Source organism: Bombina bombina, chromosome 1, assembly GCF_027579735.1.
Source record: "Bombina bombina isolate aBomBom1 chromosome 1, aBomBom1.pri, whole genome shotgun sequence".
In the NCBI taxonomy this organism is placed as follows: domain Eukaryota; kingdom Metazoa; phylum Chordata; class Amphibia; order Anura; family Bombinatoridae; genus Bombina; species Bombina bombina.
The window spans coordinates 170,392,290-170,412,873 of record NC_069499.1 but is presented as its reverse complement, the minus strand read 5'-3'; the positions used below and the strand labels follow the sequence as shown (position 1 = coordinate 170,412,873).

General features: G+C 36.6%; 1 protein-coding gene across 1 annotated transcript in view; it reads right to left on the bottom strand.

Annotated features, from left to right (window-relative positions):
- The window catches only part of ITPKA (inositol-trisphosphate 3-kinase A), a 233,895-nt gene extending 215,518 nt beyond the window's left edge, over positions 1-18,377 (bottom strand). Inside the window, exon 1 of the mRNA XM_053697718.1 lies at positions 17,693-18,377. Coding sequence (XP_053553693.1) covers positions 17,693-18,229 — 537 coding nt within the window. The 5' untranslated portion in view covers positions 18,230-18,377. The remainder of the gene's footprint in view (positions 1-17,692) is intronic.
- Positions 18,378-20,584: the final 2,207 nt, after the last annotated feature.

Sequence of the window (20,584 nt, the reverse complement as noted above, 5' to 3'; positions counted from 1 at the left end):
TATCAGCAATATGATACTTGGGCATAACAAATGTTAAATGCCAAACACCTTAAAGGGACATTAAACATTAAAATTGTGGATTTATCCCACGTTCCATAGAGAGGCCAAAAAGCAAAATACTGCAAATTGCCTAAACCAGCTATTTGATTTGCAGGTTTTGATTTCCATTTTCCTTTAAAGCACAAATTAAAAAAATAAACACACAAAATGTTACTGACGGTTAATACTAGCATCATTTTCCTCAGGAAACTTACTGAGTTTTAGGAAAAAAAAAAAAAAGGTGTTGACCTAAGGAAACTAAGTGCTTACTATACAAATGTTTTACATAGTATTTGCTTGGCACAGATTCTCTCAAGTCTAAATCATATTTAAATCTTCTAATTGAAAAAGAAGAAATGACATCAACATAAAGGAAATTCATCTGTTGAAACTGTGCTACTGCTTATAGATACATTATTTGCTTTTATGTTTAGTCAGGCAATAAAAAGAAATTCCATTACTCGAATGTGTTTGCACGATGTATAAGAGACTTACCAATTAAAAGCTTTTAACAGTGCATGCGCTTATGTATTATCAGTTTTTTGTAGAGCGCCAACAGATTCCGCAGCGCTAATGTATGCTGAAAGGGGTGTAGAAGGGACTATAATGCATTGACCCTTTTTTATTTATACAGCACAAATTAAAGGGAAATGAAAACCACATTTTTCCTTTCTTTATTTAGACACATTCAACAGCTAGCTCCCATTAATTATTGCTGCCCCTGAGCCTACATAGGTATACTTTTCAACAAAGCAAACCACAAAAACAAAGCAAATTAGATGATAGAAGTCAACTGGAAAGTCTATCTGAATTATTAAAGTTTAATTTTGACTTTAGTGTCCCTTTAATTACAACATTGTAAAAAATCTGCATGCAAAATAAATGTTTTAAAGACATTTAAAGGGACAGTCTACTCCAGAATGTTTATTGTTTTAAAAAAAAGATAATCCCTTAATTACCGATTCCCCAGTTTTGCATAACCAACAGTTACATTAATATACTCTTTAGCTCTGTGATTACCTTTTATAGTTGCCTCTGCAGACTGCCCCCTTATTTTAGTTCTTTTCACAGACTTGTATTTTAGCCAATATCAGTGCTGATTCCTAGGTAACTCCACTGGGTTAAGCACAATGTTATCTATATGACACACATGGACTAGCAGTGTATAGCTGTGAAAAAATGTCAAAATGCACTAGAGATAAGAGGCAGCCTTCAAGGACTTAGATATTAGCATATGAGCCTACCTAGGTTTAGCTTTCAACAAATAATAACAAGAAAATAAAGAAAATTTGATGATAAAAGTAAATTGGAAAGTTGTTAAAAAATTGCATGCCCTATCTGAATCATGAAAGTTTAATTTTCACTAGACTGTACTTTAAATCTTTAATTTTGCTAGGAAAAATGGAGTTGGTTTTTCTCTTATCTGATTTGTTGTAGCCAGTTAGAAAAAGATTTATTGTAAATAAGCACTTGAATATACAGGAAGAGCAAACAAAATATATAATGACAGTGCATTGCAACATTTCTTCTCTATGCATAATTACATTTTTATGGGGAATTTTGAGTGCAATGTCATAAATGGTATAGGATGGTCACTTTCTAGTAGCTCAGGAGTCTGCATGTGTCTTTAGAAGACATGTGCCTTCTGTTTAAAACAATGACATTTGTTCTGTTTCCACAAAACGAATATCTAATACTAATAATATTTAAATGTGTTACAGATGTCAAGGCTACTGATCCTCCATTTATTGTAAATATAAACCATTCTGAGATTATGTCACCGCTCTATTACTAGTAAAGACCTCTATAAGCACTTATGTACATATAGCTGTTCCGGGGGTTAGCGGGGGCCCCTAGAGGACAACGTTTACACTACTTATACGTTAGAGGCTAGCATTATTCATCTCCCATCACTGCTGGAAATCATATGTACCTCCTCTTACTGGTCAGTGGCCGGGGCCATGAGGGAGTTTATATCAAGAACCATTTAACTTAAATATTTGCCAGCTCAGGATAGACAAAATCTTATACACAAAATGACAAAGTTACCCTGTATGGAATACATTATATAAATACACAGATTGCACAAGCTTGAATTCACACTTAAAAGGATACTGAACCCAAATTGTTTCTTTCATGATTCAGATAGAGCATGCAAATTTAAACAACTTTCTAATTTACTCCTATTATCAATTTATCTTCATTCTCTTGCTATCTTTATTTGTAAAAGAAGACATCTAAGCTAAGGAGCCAGACAAATTTTGGTTCAGACCTATGGACAGCACTTGTTTATTGGTTGGCGAATTTATCCACCAATCAGCAAGAACAACCCAGGTTGTTCACCAAAAATGGGCCAACTTACATTCTTTCTTTTCAAATAAAGATACAGAGAGAATGAAGAAAATTTTATAATAGAAGTAAATTAGAAAGTTGCTTAAAATTGCATGCTCTATCTGAAAGAAAAAAATTGGGTTCAGTGTCCCTTTAAGCTAAACTAACACTGTAGCTTGTACCGCTTGGTTGCCTTGTCCTTGTTTACAACAAAACGTATTGCCTTATATGATAGTATATATAGTGATTTAAGAATACATAGCCTAGTTGGAGGTTCCTTTCTTTTTCTTTTAACCTCCCCTATATTTTATTATTTAATTAAGCAACTCCATACCAATATGTTAACCTTTGTATTATACAAAAATGAAAAAACCCTGAATGAGCGTTCAAAAGATAATTCAGTGGTCCAAAAGCAGCCAATTCACCATAGAAGGGGGAAAAATGAGAACTTATATATTTCATGCTTACTATTACCATACAGATATGATATGAATACCTGATATAACACTTTTTGTTTTGTTTTATATAGATCTGTAACTTTGAGCCCTCAATAAAAATATTTAAATAAAAAAATAAAAGAAATTGAATACTGAATAGTGCAGCCAATGAATAATCTGGGAAACTAATATTCATTCTAAAAAAAATATTTCACGGATGCACATGTCAAGTCTTTAGCAGTCTGTGGCCTGAGCCTACCTGGGTTTACTGTTCGACAAAAAATACCAAGAGAACAAAGATTTAAAAAAAAATCTTAAAGTTACATTTTACTTTCCCTTTAAAAGCACTTTGGTTTGTTTTTAATGATAGGTAGTCTTATTTCTCTGACTTCCTGCAACTTAGCTCTAAAAATGTTAAAACGTAAATTAAAATGTATTATCAATAGTGTCGAACACCACCTCAAAAGGAATATTTACTCTATAAAGTGTAACATGATTTATAGAAAAATATTTATTAGACTGGATTAGCGTCTATTTAGAGCAGGCGTACTCAACCTTGGTGCTCCAGAAGTTTTGGAACTTCACTTCCCATGATGCTCAATGTCTAGGCATTATGGGAAATGTAGCTCCAATTACCTCAATACTCTTTTAACAAAAAGCTAAAATAAACTATCTAGATTATCCAGGTACCAGCAAAACAGTCAAAGATATGCTTGATTCCCATAAAGTACTTAATTAATTTAAGGATACATATCTTGATGAATGGCATACCAACACAGTCAAAGCACACAGATATAACAATAAAAATGATGGGACATGAAAGTCAAAATTAAACTTAACTGACCACTAAATAAGGACAAATGTAATACTTAGCAACTATGCAATAAAAAATAAAAATGTTATATCACTTACTTTGAAATGAGCAGGAGAATATTTTGTGGCACATTTATAAATTAATCCAAATTTCCCTCCCCAAATTTCCCTCTTTGCCTTAATTATTTTTAGAGCCTCGCTGCTTTTGGCTCTGCACCCCCATGTAATGTTCATGGAGACGCCTCTGCATGTGTATGGTGAATTTATTTCTAATTTATTTCAGCAACAAGCAGGAACATTTATATGTTTAACCAAATATGGGCTGCAAGCCTGCAGTAGCAATTAGCGCTCTGAAAATTAACCAGAGATTAGATCTCTGGTTAATTTTCTAAAAGTACCCCAAATGCCCTCAAAATAGAGGGCATTATAGTTTTGCAGTTTTGGGGCTTTAAAGTTGGTAGGAGTGGGGTATTAGAAAGAAATAAAAACGGCACTGAAAAAAGCCTTTTACATTGGTGTCTATGGGAACTGTGTGTTCCCATAGACCGCAATATAAATATATATGTATATGATTATATACATATATACAGTATCTCACAAAAGTTAGTACACCCCTCACATTTTTGTAAATATTTTATAATATCTTTTTATGTGACAACACTGAAGAAATGACACTTTGCTACAATGTAATGTAGTGAGTGTACAGCCTGAATAACAGTGTAAATTTGCTGTCCCCTCAATATAACTCAATACACAGCAATTAATGTCTAAACCGTTGGCAACAAAAGTGAGTACACCCATAAGTGGAAATGTCCAAATTGGGCCCAATTAGCCATTTTCCCTACCCGGTGTCATGTGACTCATTAGTGTTACAAGGTCTCAGGTGTTAATGGGGAGCAGGTGTGTTAAATTTGGTGTTATCGCTCTCACACTCTCTCATACTGGTCACTGGAAGATCAACATGGCACCTCATGGCAAAGAACTCTCTGAGGATCTGGAAAAAAGTTGTTGCTCTACATAAAGATGGCCTAGGCTATAAGAAGATTGCCAAGACCCTGAAACTGAGCTGCAGCATGGTGGGCAAGACCATACAGCGGTTTCACAGGACAGGTTCCACTCATAACAGTCCTCGCCATTGGTCGACCAAAGAAGTTGAGTGCACGTGCTCAGCGTTATATCCAGAGGTTGTCTTTGGGAAATATACGTATGAGTGCTGCCAGCATTTCTGCAGAGGTTGAAGGGGTGGGGGGGTCAGCCTGTCAGTGCTCAGAGCATACGCCACACACTGCATCAAATTGGTCTGCATGGATGTCGTCCCAGAAGGAAGCCTCTTCTAAAGATGATGCACAAGAAAGCCTGCAAACAGTTTGCTGAAGACAAGCAGACTAAGGACATGGATTACTGGAACCATGTCCTGTGGTCGGATTAAACCAAAATAATCTTATTTTGTTCAGATGGTGTCAAGCGTGTGTGGCGGCAACTAGGTGAGGAGTACAAAGACAAGTGTGTCTTGCCTACAGTCAAGCATGGTGGTGGAAGTGGTCTGGGCCTGCATGAGTGCTGCCGGCACTGGGGAGCTACAGTTCATTGAGGGAACCATGAATGCCAACATGTACTGTGACATACTGAAGCAGAGCATGATCCCCTCCCTTCAGAGAATGGGCCGCAGGGCAGTATTCCATCATGATAACGACCCCAAACACAACTCCAAGACGACCACTGCCTTGCTAAAGAAGCTGAGGGACTGGCCAAGCATGTCTACAGACCTAAACCCTATTGAACATCTGTGGGGCATCCTCAAACGGAAGGTGGGGGAGCGCAAGGTCTCTAACATTCACCAGATCCATGATATCGTCATGGAGGAGTGGAAGAGGACTCCAGTAGCAACCTGTGAAGCTCTGGTGAACTCCATGCCCAAGAGGGTTAAGGCAGTACTGGAAAATAATGGTGTTGCCAACGGTTTAGAAATGAATGGCTGTGTGTTGAGTTATTTTGTGGGGACAGCAAATTTACACTGTTATACAGGCTGTACACTCACTATTTTACATTGTAGCAAAGTGTCATTTCTTCAGTGTTGTCACATGAAAAGATATAATAAAATATTTACAAAAATGTGAGAGGTGTACTCACTTTTCTGAGATACTGTATATTTATGTGTTAAAGGACGAGTAAATACAGTAGATTTGCATAATCAACAAATGAATGATAAAAAGACAATGCAATAGCACTTAGGGGCCGAATTATCAATGTGCTGACGGACATGATCCGCTGTAGCGATCATGTCCGCTGCACATCGATAAATGCCGAAAGCGTATGCTATCGGCATTTATCACTGCACAAGCATTTCACAAGAAATGCTTGTTCAATGCCACCCCCTGCAGATTTGCTGCTAGCAGGGTTTGTCAATCATCCCGATCATATGCGACTGGGTGGATTGCTGTACGCCGCCTCAGAGTTGGAGGATCAGTTAAGGAGCTGCTTCTTATCTCCTGTTTCCGGCAAGCCTGAAGGCTCACACAGAAACAGTTACATTTAGCTAAATATGGGGCTTGTTAAATCGGCCCCTTAGTCTGAACTTCAAATGAGTAGTAGATTTTTTTTCTGACACATTTCAAAGTTGTGTCTATTTCCACTTCATCTGTATCACGTGACAGCCATCAGCCAATCACAAATGCATATACATATATATTCTGTGGATTATTGCACATGCTCAGTAGGAGCTGATGACTCAGAAAGTATAAATATAAAAAGACTGTGCACTTTTGTTAATGGAAGTAAATTGGAAAGTTGTATAAAATTGCATGTTCTATCTAAATCATAAAACTTTAATTTTGACTTGATTGTCCCTTTAATATGTGTATATGCACATATTAACACATAACTATACATGTATATAGTCATATACATATATATTTACTAACTGCTGCTCATCGCTGTGCTACGTTCCCCCTTCACTGCGCGAGGTTCTGATGCCTATGGAAGCAAGCTCTCATGAGCGAAATGCTTCCCAGCAATGCAAACGCAAGCTTGTGTTCGCATTGATGTAAACTTGTAATACCAGCGCGCATTAGCGTGTGTGCTGGTATTACACAGTGGAGCGCAAATATCAATTTAGCTAAAAGCAATATTTAGCGCTCCACTTGTAATCTGGCCCTATGTGTTTCCAAATTTCTTAAAACAATAGCCTGGTACAATACAGCCCCAGAATATGTGACGCTACAATATCCTTCTTACATGCGTATTGTATGGTGTCTTTTTGAGAAAAAAAAAACAACAATAAAAAACAAGACAAAGCAATACTTTACAGTTTCTTGTTTTGCTTTCTTCATTTTTGTAATATTGGGAATAATTTGATGCATTATATTTAATACACGACACGTTTAGTCACTTATACTGTTTGAATTAAATGGCTTAAGGATATATAACTTACCAATAGCATGCTAAATGTATATTATAGCTGTTGATAAGATTTACTAAGAATTATTTTGACCACTTATTCAAATAGATAGCTGATTAAAATGGATGAATTACAGAGATATGAAAGATTGATAATACAATACTCTAATGTGTTAGATAATTGTGCACAGATCTATATGTTTAACCCTGCAAAAGTGTTAAACACATAGATAAACTCAGCTCAAGAGCTGCAACTCACTGCAAATCCTGACCTGAATATGGCTGGTGAGTGCATTAGTGAACCTACATTTCACTGTAGTTGCTGCACATTATCAAACGCATCAACACTGGGGGCAGCGTAAGCTAGATATCAAAATGGAAGCACCCATGACTAGAGGGAGGCAGGTAATAGCCTAAATACTTACAAAGTGTATTTAGTGTTCACATTTTCCTTTTATTGGCTCAGGGAACTTAAACAAACATTTTAAAAGTGAAATGTATATTTCACTTATTTATTTTACTATGATTTTGTTGTTTAAAATATTTTAAAACCATCTAACATTTTTATAGAACGACTAATAGGCTTTCTAATTTGTTTTTCTTTCAGCGCTATGCATTCAAAGGATAAGAACATTCAAATGTAACACAATTCTGGGTAACGTAGTTCCATGCAATATACAAATATGCACAGCATGGCATGCCCCTAGCATATAAATCATCTGCAAAAATACAGATGCTTCATTATTGATGAAGAATGTTCAAAACCTGCAAAATGTGTTGAGGTATAAACCATTGATGGATCCAATAAATACTCCCCTGAAGTAATCCACCAACAGAGCCAGTGGAACTACTTATTAAGGGTAATTGTGCGCTGGTATTTGCAGTGCAGCGCAATGCGAATGTGACTTTGCATTGGCACTGCTAGGAAGCTAGGCGCTCAATAGAGCACGCTTCCATAGGCTCCAATGGGAGCCTCATTCTTATGCTGTGAGACGGCATGAAAACAAGCGCAGTGAAGGGGTAAGTCGTGCAGCGATGGGCAGCAGATTTGTAAATATACATATATGTATATACACATATTAACACATAAATATATATGTGTATACAATGCTGGATTGGCCTACCAGAAGACTTCCCGGTGGGCTGCAGCAAATGGGTCTGGAAAGCTACAATTTAAAGGGGTGATTAATGGATGGAGTTGGGTTGTAGGCAGTGTTCCCTCTAAGGCCAGTTTTGTGAGCGGCCTAGCAGTGAAACAGTTAATTAGAGCAATTACCAAACACTACACAATGCAGACTGCAAGGTGTTGTTCCCTTATTAACAGTTTCACTGCTGGGCAGCTCACAAATACTGGCCTTAGAGGGAACACTGGTTGTAGGGTATCTATATAACAACAATATGGCACTTTCTTTAATACAAGCTAATATAATTCTGAATGCAAAAAAATTGGTGGAAGGGGTATCCCAGTAATTTCCTCTGAGAAAAATGGGAGGTGCCTAATGGAAAATAGGACTGGTCTCCAAATATATCAGGGCTTCTTTTTATTCCCAGTCCGGCCCTGTGTATATAAGAATATACTGTACATAGATATATATTTACTGGGAACACACAGTTCCCATAGACTGCAATGTAAAGGGACTTTTCAGTGCTGTTTTATTTTCAAACACCCCACACCCGTCAACTTTAGCCCCAGTTATAAAAAAATAAATAAAGATGCTACTTTTATAAAAAAAATTATTAAAGCAACACTATTCCTTATTTTGGGGCCCCACACCCGCCAACTTTAGCCCCAGTTATAAAAAAAAAAATATGTTACTTATTATTATTTTGGGGCCAATTTATAAAATTAACCAGAGATCTGATCTCTGGTTAATTTTCTGAGCACTAATTGCTACCGCGAGTTTGCGGTAGCAATAACCAGCCACTTGGAATAGCTGGTTATTTATTGCGTGCCCGCAAACGGACGAATTTGCCCTTTTGTGGGCGCGCAATAAATTAGCGTTCCACTTGTAATCTAGCTCTATGTGTTAGTATCCTCAAAATAAAAGTTTGACTGATGAAGTACATACAGGAAGGGTACCACACATATGCAGATCAGCCTCCTTCATATATGTACAGTACATGTGAGCCTAAATTCACTTTAGTGAACGTCTACTCACCTGTGTTATTCCATGAAGCCTTCCACTTAATAATGAAGGGATTTGCAACTAAAAGAGAGTGCATGTGCATTTTGCTATGTTACACGCATGAACAGGTCAAGCCAAATGCGTATTTTCATCCTTACTCACAAAACAAATCAACTGGTTCTACAAACTAATGGACATAAACTGTAAACCAATCTTGTATCATTTTGTGCAAACCACATGAAAGTTTGTAATTTGCCGATAATTAAAGTGATGGTAAACACATTATAGTTACAAAATTAAATTAGCACTCTGCATAAGTAAATATTGTAACCGCAATATCATTTTTAATTATTTTTTCTTATATGAAACGCAAAATGTGTGACAGCATGTTCCTTCGTGTTTGTTTTTCTAATTGAAATAGCTGTTTCTTATCACTAAAACCATCACCTAGGACATGCGAATAACAATGGGCTGAGTCAACAAGTAACAAACCTGACATGTTATTTATGTTAGGCTAAAAAAGCACAAGCAGTTATTCCCACCTCCACTGGGAGTTTAATCAGGGTTATTGTCTACTATATACTTTGCTTTTATACAGAGAAAATGTTTTTTACTCATATTTTCAGTGTAGGTGGGGATACAACAGGCAAAATTAGCTATTTAAAAAACCCAATAAAGGTAAAGGATATATCTGCAAACAATTAAATATACCCCAGCAGATTCAGATAGAGCGTGGAATTTTAAACATTTTCTAATTTACTTTTATTATCAGATTGTCTTTGTTCGTATGGTATCTTTTGCTGAAAAGCAGGGACCTAAGTTTAGGTGAATGCATGTGTCTGAAACACTATTGATAATAAGATATGTCTCCACTTGAATACAGTGAATACAACTCATAAGAGTTATCATTATATGATGTGATATACAAATTTTAAAAAATGGATGCACTTTTGAGATATATATGATTATTTGGATATTACATAAATAGTTTTAAAGATTACTGTATAAGAGATATTTCTAGATTATTTTTATATTGTTAACGAGAAAAAAAATAAATTACACATCCTTAATAATCTCCATCTGATGACTGACCTACAGAAATGGAGGATATGGGCGCTCTTAGCAAAAACAGGAAGTGATGTAAGCTTTACCGGTATCTGGAATTATGTTTGAAAAACTGAAGAACTAAGTATCCTCTTATAATTGCTTGTATTATTTTAACACATTTATAAAATAACAAAGTCATTTTTATAATAGAGTAAACTGGAAACTTGTTTAAATTGCAAGCTCTGCCTGAACCACAACAGAAACTGTTGGAGTTTCATATCCCTTTAAAAAGGAGTACAAAATCCTTTTAAACAACTTTCCAGTTTGCTTTCATTATCACATTTACTTCCTTCTCTTTGTATCCTTTGTTGAAGAAGCAACAATACACTACTAGGAGCTTACTGAAAGCCTCAGGTGCAGTTCTAGGACTTAATATTTGGGGGGCTTATAAAAGTAGTGAATATAATAAATAGAGAGCCCTTTGCAGCTTATAAAACCGCCACTTGTAGCCACCAATCAGCCCTAGCTCCCAGTGGTGCATTGCTACTCCTTCAACAAATGATACTAAGAGAATAAAGTCAATTTTATAATATTAGTACATTGCAGTTATTTAAAACTATTTGCTCTATCTGAATCATGAAAATAAATGTTGTGTTTCATATCCCTTTAACATTATACTATAGTCCTCACTGTCATCGGTAGCATTATCTGTCCCTAATTGACCTCAGCAGAGAAGGAAACCTAGGTTACAACATGGCTGTGCCCACTGCTTTAAGGACACTAGGGGACAGTAGGACGCTAATTAGTGCTTTCGCTTGTGCGCAAGCACTGCCAGAAGTAAACTTTTAACGTGAGCAGGTTAGCAAGTGTATTACACATATATACATATGAATATATATATATACACATATTTAGACAATGTATATGTATATATATAATAATAATAATATATATAATAATTTGCGATTTATATAGCGCTTTTCTCCCTGTGAGACTCAAAGCACTTTACAAATATACTGTACCAACATAAGACATAAAAGTTAGGAGTTTCTGAAGGTCAGATAGGCCGACTGAATGCCTGATGGAAGAGGTGGGTCTTTAGCTTTTTTTTAAAAGTCTGTAAGGACGGTGCTTCTCTGATTGCGCACGGTAAAGAGTTCCAGAAAGTAGGGGCAGTGTGGCAGAATGCTCTGGAGCCTGAGTTTGTCCTTATTCTTGGCACTGAGAGGAGGGATGTGTTGGCTGACCTAAGTGAGCGCCGGGATTAGATGTAGGGTGTCAGGAGCTCTTTCAGGTACTGTGGGCCTTGGTTGTTTAAGGCTTTGAAGGTCAGCAGGCCAATTTTAAAATATGTTCGCCATTTAATTGGAAGCCAATGCAGGGAGTGGAGAACAGGTGTTATGTGGCAGAAGCGAGATTGATTGGTCAGTAGTCTGGCTGCTGCGTTTTGTACTGTCGGAAGGCGATGGAGTTCTTTTTTTGGGAGGCCCAAGTAAAGTGCATTGCAGTAATCTAGCCATTATTGTTGGCATATCATCCGGTGGAATTAAGTGTTGTATCCTGGCTATGTTTTTCAGATGAAAGTAGGCAGATTTTATTACGGAGGAAATCTGCTGTTTAAAAGATAGTCCAGCGTCAATCAGCACTCCGAGGTTTCGTACCTTTGCTGAACTAACGAACTAACTATATATACATATATATAAATATATATATATATATATATATATATATATATATATATATATAATAGCCCTTTCCATTCAAATACCTTGTCATAAACCATATACCTTTTAACCCTTATAATTATTATTTTTTTAATATTTCTGTGATTATTTTTTATTAGTTAGTGTATATATAAATGTACCGCTTTATTTTTTATTTTAATGTATTTATGTTGTGTTTGGTGCAACTTTATTTAGTCCTAACCCTTTACACAACTTCAGTCGCACTAACCTAACACAAATTTTGTTTGTTTTTGTGCGTTTGCTTTTACTATCAAAGTGTAATATAAGTTAGCTCAGGCGAAATATTTCAATATTGCGAGCGTGCTAACCTTAGCATGCCACTTATAATCTAGCCCTAAAAGTTTACAGGTTTTTTTTTATATTAATTAATATGAATCTTTGCTTGTAATACATCATTATAGCTAGTATTTATTGAGGGCTAGATTACGAGTGGAGCTCTATTTATCGCTTCCGCTCAAAAAAAGATCTATTACACCAGGTTTGTGCAAGACATGCTTGAGCATTACATACACATGTGGTATGAGTTTAATTCATTGGAAGCTTGCTAATAAGACCAACTTTCAATCACATTACTCCATTCAAAATGTCAAAGATCACAGAATTTGACAGACATAAAATCATACTTTTTCATTAGCAAGGCCACTCTCAAAGGGAAATCAGCAAACAAACTGGAGAGTCAAGATGTTATAAAGAAATTTGAAGAATCAGGAGAGGTCAAGGACAAAAAAAAAAAAAGGACAGGAAGGCCAAGAAAACTTTCAAAATCTGATGACAAGTTTCTCAGAGTTTCTTCTTTGAGAGACCGGAAGAAGTCCAGCAAAGACCTGGCTCAGCATCTTGCAGATTCATCATGATGCCAAGTTGACCCTTCTACAGTCCGAAGAAGCTTGATCAGGAATGGTCTTTGTGGAAGGGTAGCAGCCAAGAAACCACTTTTTTGGAAGGGGAACAGGGGGAAAAGGCTAAGATGTGCTAAAGCTTACAAAGATTGGAATGAAGATCAGTGGAAAAAAAGAGTATTATGGAGTAACGAATCCTTGTTTGAAATTTTTGGGACCAATCGTCGACAATATGTGAGAAGAAGAGTTGGAGAGAGATGGAAGAATAAGTGCTTGCAGCCTTCAGTGAAACATGGTGGAGGGTCTGTCCTGGTTTGGGGCTGCATTTCTGCCAGTGGTGTTGGCTATATTGTCCGAATTGATGTGATTGCAAATTCTGGAAAGTACAGAAAGGTTTAAATTCATCATGTTATTCCTTTTAGAAAGAGCCTGATCGGGAATGATTTTATTTTTCACAGAGTCCAGACCTGAACATTATAGAGACAGTATGGGACCACCTGGACAGAGAAAGAAATAAAAGACAACCTAAATCTAAAGAAGAACTCTGGGAAGTCCTGAAAGAAGCTTGGTATAATATACCAAAAGAGTTCAAGATGTGCTTTGTGCCAAGGTCCCCCTAAATACTGATTTTTGCCTGAAGAAACCATTTTGTTCTTAAAATTATTATTTTTTAATATTTTGTGAACATATTTACTGTATTTTCTGTTTGTATCTTAATAAAGAGACAGAAAAATAAATATGGATGGTCATTAAAACTTTTCTAAAACAACAAATATAATGGTGGCCTAAGACTTTTGCACAGTACTATATATATATGTACAGGTATATATATATATATATATATATATATATATATATATAGACATGCATATGTATGTATCCCTATGTTAAAGCCTTTTGCAGCCCTTTTTCTCCCAACACCTAAGACCTCATAAATTTTTAAAATAATTTTTATCAGAAAGTGTTATTACGAGTGTAACTTTACTTTTAAATTTATTTGTGATGTGTTTTGTGACACTTTTTTGTGGATTGTAGCAGTTAAAGGGACACTGAACCCAATTTTTTTCTTTTGTGATTCAGATAGAGCATGCAATTTTAAGCAACGTTCTAATTTACTCCTATTATCAACTTTTCCTCGTTCTCTTGCTATCTTTATTTGAAAAAGAATGCATCTAAGCTAAGGAGCCAGACAATTTTTGGTTCAGACCATGGCAGCACTTGTTTATTGGTGGGTGAATTTATCCAATAATCAGCAAGAACAACCCAGATTGTTTACCAAAAATAGGCCGGCATCTAAACTTACATTCTTGCTTTTCAAATAAAGATACCAAGAGAATGAAAAAAAATTGATAATAGGATTAAATTAGAAAGTTACTTAAAATTGCATGCTCTAGCTGAACTACGAAAGAAAAAATTTGGGTTCAGTGTCCCTTTAACCAGAGCTCTGAGGTTGCAGTAATCATTCTAGCATAAATTGTGATTGCGCTCATGCGTTCGCATTTACTTTCAACTTGTAATACGAGTGCTCCTGCTGTGCAAACAGCCACGATAAATCCAAAATCGCTTGCGAGAAACAGCGCCACTCGTAATCTGGCCCTTAGTGTTTAATGTCCTTTTTTAAATGTGGAACCAAAATGTTTCTGAGCACAGTGTATGAGTATAATGCAGCAGCATTTTTAGCTGTACTTACAGAGCACACTTTTCTTTTTGTTGTGTTTTTTTTTAATTAAAGACTATTCATATGACAGATAAAAAAGTCTAGTAGCATTGTTGGGCAGGGAGTTATTAACACTTTGCAATAGGTCACACTGCTGTAAAACTAAACATGACACAACTTCCATAAACATAGATTTTAGGCTGATTTGGCACTGATGATATAGAAACTGGCTATATTTGGATTTCTTGCAACTCAAAGTTTCTAATTTCCCATAATGTGAAGCTCAGTGCTCTTAAACCTCTTATTGATCATCGGGCCTGAAATATAAAAGCAGGAGAGCTAAAGTAATAGATAGATTGATATATATATATTGATCTTCCACATTAAATTCATAAGTACACTGTGATTTTAATGCACATCAAGCTTAAAAAAGAGCTTTTGCTCAAAGACATTTCACTTAGCTATAGAGCTACACATTTGGTTGATTTAAGGTTGCTTTATTAAAGGGACATGATACCCAAATGTTATGGCACTTAAAGGAACATGAAACCCACAATTTTTCTTTCATGATTTAGGAAGAACATACAATTTTAAACAACTTTCCAGTTTACTTCCTGTATCAAATTTGCTTCATTCTCTTGGTATAATTTGTTGAAGGAGCAGCAATGCACTACTGGTCCCTAACTGAACATATGGGTGAGCCAATGACAATCAGTATATATACGCAGCCACCAATCAGCAGCTAGAAATTGCTGCTCCTGAGCTTTCCTAGATAAACCTTTCAGCAAAGGATAACAAGAGAAGGAAGCAAAATAAATAATAGAAGTAAATTAGAAAGTTGTTCAAAATGATATGCTCTGCCTGAATCATGAATGTCTAATTATGACTTTATTGTCCCTTTAAAGGGACATGAAACCCAGATTTTTTTCCTTTGTGATTTAGAAAGAGCATGCCATTTTAAACAACTTTCCAATTCACTTCTATTATCTAATTTGCTTCATTCTCTTGATATCCTTTGTTGCAAAGCATATCTACATAGGCTCAGCAGCTGCTGATTGGTGTCTGAACATAGATTGTCTCACCCATGTGCATTGCTATTTCTTCAACAAAGGATATCTAAGAATGAAGCAAATTAGATAAAAGAAAGTAAATTGGAATGTATTCTCTATCTGAATCATGAACGAAAAATGTTGGGTTTCACGTCCTTTTAAAAGTAATGCAGCATATCTGTAAAAAGCTATAAAATATCTCCTGAACATCTCTATATAAAAAAGGAAGATATTTTTACCTCAAAATTTCCTCAGTACCCACATCCCATTGTAAAAGGACTTAGAGCAGCCAGTCAGGATGCTAGTCCTGGGACTTGCAAAGGAGTGTGCATCTGGCATTTGCAGGTACAGTCATGCTATTCCCTTCTCAGTTTAAATTAAACTTTCATGATTCAGATAGAACATGCAATTTTAAACAAATTTCCAATTTACTTATGTTATTGCATTTGCTTTGTTCTCATGATATCTTTTATTGAAGAGTAAATTTGTTCAAAATCACATGCTCCAGTCTATCTGAATCACGAAAGGAAAATTTGGGGTTTCATGTCCCTTTAATTAACTGACATCCATTTATAAATTACAGTTTTGAGAAGAATATATTAATAGAAGGGTCGGGGTAAATGTGATAAGCTCTAGTAATATTATAATAGTCTAACAATAATAATAAGCAACATTTTTAGTTGTTATAAAGTTACCAACTGCATTAGCTGACTTTAACTGTATAACTAAAGTAACTACATAAGCATAAAAAATTAATATAGCTTATATAATTACAAATGTGATACTGTTCTAATCTACCAAACTGAACCCTAACATAGTTGAGTGGATATGGTACTGACTGAAGGATAGTCAGTGCTCACAGGATAATTGACATACTTGTTCTCAATTGATAGCTTGAGAGCAGGGTGCAGGTGATTGCTGTATTGCTGCCCACAAACACAAGTGGACAAGATCCCTGCCTGGGAACTATGATCACCAGCATATTCATATATTTGAGCCATAAAGCTTTAACAAAAAGAACTGCAGCAAGAGTAGTATTAGTGGGGGAGAAGGTAAACAAAAATTAGCAATGACACAAGAAAAAAAAAGAGGAATACTGTTTCATTAGGTACCCAGGCAACGTTAACAACAGTGGAAAGGAACTTGGAATTATGCTTCCGATTATTTAGAATAAGCAACACAGCAGGAAAATCCAGTGAGATTATTTCTTAAAATAACCTAAAAACTAAGTAATAATGCTACATTATTCAAAATTATCATTGCTTTACTTTCAAAAGGTCCCTAGATGTTAAAAAGAAGGCTTTTAAAAATCTATATGGTCTAAAGTAAAAAAAAATCAGATTGTTTGTAAGAGAAAAATTCAATAAATAAATATATTTTAAACAAATGAATGAATTTAAGAAATTTAGAAGGAAAGTTTAATTCAGAAGAAAAAAATATTAGGAGATTACGAATTCTATGGTTAGTTGTGTTAACATGTTGGTGCCTTGTAAATATAATAACATAATGACAGATAATGAAGAACAAAATATTCAGAAGTAATTCTGCACATGATAGCTCACAGAAAGCTTAGTAGATAGATTTAAATTGTCATGGACAAACACCATTACACAGATCAAAAATGTCAAGGGTATGCTGGCAGGTTTGTATTTCTCATAAAAATCCATATTTTCATTGTTTTAGCTATATGCTAGTGCTTCCATTGTTAAATGATATCAGTGCTTTACATATAAATATGTACTGCTTGTAAAATGAATTGGTAATGTGTAAATGTAAGGTGCTTGCATTGTACAGTCAGATTTATAGTTATCACAATGCTCCTTATTAGTTTTGAACCACATGCTAATAGCATATGCTTCTGCTAATAATTAATTGCCCCCCCCCCCCCCCCCTAGCATCCTGTCAGTGCCAGATTGCCCCTCATCAGCACTCTGTATAGCGTTAATATTTGTCACATTACTGTATGATACCTGCCATTGCCAACTAGTTACCCTCCCTATACAGGGCTTGCCCCATCAGTGTTGTTGACACAAGGTTTCCCAGCGCTCTTTAACACTCCCCTTCTAGTGAATACAACGCTTGCCCTTTCCATTTCAGCACATTTTCTGTATTGTTTGCCCTCTCAGTCCTTTGTCTAACCCTTTATAACACTTTTACTCTCAGCACTTTTTCCATCTGCCATTTACACACTTATCTCTAACTCACACACTTACCTGGGTCTGCTCATAACTGTTCTCTAAGTCCACGTGCCCCTGGCTCTTACTCTCGTTGTCACTTAGTAAGTCATCCTCAGAGTCTTCCAGAACAGAGGAAGATCCAGTAGAAGATAGGGATGCAGTGGACACAGAAAGTCGCCGCTGAGATGTCTTTAGCAAACTATCAGCATTCAGTCCTTCCCAACTCGACAATTCCAGCATCCCCGGTCCAGGGCTTGGTGGTGGGGGCTCTTCAGAGCTGGTCACTAGAAGCTGTGGGATAGTGTAAGTACGCAGCGGAGTGTCCCAGCTGCCCCTTCTAGCTTCCTCCAATATCTGTCCATTACTCCTGTGCCAGCTCCCACTCCCCATCCTTCTCTTCCTTAATTCCCTCTGGTTACCTTTATCCTCTGAGCACTGAGCCTCAAAGAAGAGGCGCAATTCCTCTACACTCAACCGCTTCTTGATGTTAGCCCCTTTTGGAGAAAGAGGGGGCTCACCTACACCCCTCTCATGGTTCATCCCTGTGCTACTGAAAACATATGTAGGAATCATCCAAAATGTACAGGCATCGGGAGGACTGGGGACAACGTGCTTCAGTTAAGTGATAGCTGCTTCACATAAGGAGCTCTGTAGGCTGCAGCAGCCAGTAAAGGCTCACACAGTGAGAGGGAGCTGAGGTACAGCAACTCTGCTTATCACTTCCTCCTTTCTCAACCTGTTATGAGAGTTGTGTGTAGGAGGGCTGGGTTTCTCTCTCTCTTTTTTTTTTCTTAGCATGAGAAGTATCAAAGCAATTTAGTGACACAGTAGTTCCTGAGAGGAATCACATTTTTACTACTTGCTAGTAAACAGGTTTTGCAACTCCAAACGGCATTAATCACTATGTCACTACGTGCAGGATTAGTAACTACAAAAATAGAGTAATTATTTGTGCATTCACAAGAGGAATGACATGAAAATGTAACATTGACTTTTTTTAGACACAAAGAGCTTAAACAGTGACACATGCAGTGCTGCTATATTTACATAATTCCTGGTATTTTTAGTTATGCTGAAATCACTCTTTTTTGTTGTTGCCATTTTTTTCACGTGGGTGACATGTGGCAGTTTCCCTGCACAATAAGCAATGGAATTTGCAAGATGCCACATACTGAACGTTTCTTGTATTTTATGGAAAATGTATGTTTTAATATGGCTGAAAAAGGGTATTAAAGGCCAATTGACAAAACATTTAGGTCTAGATTAGTGGAGCAATTGAAGAGCTAACAGTTACGTGCAAGCGATAATGGATTTATCGCAGGTGTTTTTGCGTGCGTCGGGTTTATCGCTCGTACTACAAATTGAAATTAAACAGGATAGCTTAAGTGCAATTCAAGTTAACGCTCGCCGGGTTAGCGTGTCCTCAGAGCTTTGATTAACTGTTTAGCAAAACAAAAAAGTGTCACAAAACAGACTAAGGGCTATTGCATTGTCTTGTTATCTTGCATTTGTTGATTATGCAACTACTGTGTTGACTGGATGAAAACATGTTAAAGCATATTTATGCAGAGATAGTGTAGAGTGACTACTCTAAAGGAGAGAGCAGAGATAGTAATCCCTGAGTTTGCCAGCTACAGTATGCCTTGTTAGTTCTAATTCCAGTAATCTCTGAGTGTGCAAGATACAGTTTGCCTTGTTAGTTCCAATTCCAGTAATCTCTGAGTGTGCCAGATATAGTTTGCCTTGTTAGTTCCAATTCCAGTAATCTCTGAGTGTGCCAGATATAGTTTGCCTTGTTAGTTCCAATTCCAGTAATCTCTGAGTGTGCCAGATATAGTTTGCCTTGTTAGTTCCAATCCCAGTAATCTCTGAGTGTGCCAGCTACAGTATGCCTTGTTAGTTCAAATTTACAGTAATCCCTGTGTGTGCCAGCTACAGTATGCCTTGTTAGTTCCAATTTACAGTAATCCCTAATCCCTGAGTGTGCCAGATACAGTTTGCTTTGTTAGTTCCAATTCCAGTAATCCCTGAGTGTGCCAGCTACAGTATGCCTTGTTAGTTCCAATTGCAGAGTGTGCCAGCTACAGTATGCCTTGTTAGTTCCAATTGCAGTAATCCCTGAGTGTGCCAGCTACAGTATGCCTTGTTAGTTCCAATTGCAGTAATCCCTGAGTGTACCAGCTACAGCTTGCCTTGTTAGTTCTTTATTACAGCAATCTCTGAGTGTGCCAGCTACAGTTTGCCTTGTTAGTTCTTTATTACAGCAATCTCTGAGTGTGCCAGCTACAGTATGCCTTGTTAGTTCTTTATTACAGCAATCTCTGAGTGTGCCAGCTACAGTATGCCTTGTTAGTTCTTATTCCAGTATTCTCTGAGTGTACCAGCTACAGTATGTCTTGTTAGTACCAATTCCAGCAATCTCCCTGAGTGTACCAGCTGCAGTATGCCTTGTTTTTTCTTTATTACAGTAATCCCTGAGTGTTCCAGCTACAGTATACATTGTTAGTACCAATTCCAGTAATCTCTGAGTGTGCCAGCTACACTACGCATTGTTATTTCTTTATTACAGTAATCTCTGAGTGTGCCAGCTACAGTTTGCCTTGTTAATAGCAATTCCAATAATCTCTGAGTGTGCCAGCTACAGTATGTCTTGTTAGTACCAATTCCAGCAATCTCCCTGAGTGTACCAGCTGCAGTATGCCTTGTTTTTTCTTTATTACAGTAATCCCTGAGTGTTCCAGCTACAGTATACATTGTTAGTACCAATTCCAGTAATCTCTGAGTGTGCCAGCTACACTACGCATTGTTATTTCTTTATTACAGTAATCTCTGAGTGTGCCAGCTACAGTTTGCTTTGTTAATTCCAATTCCAGTAATCTCTAAGTGTGCCAGCTACAGAATGCCTTGTTAGTACTAATTTCAGTAATA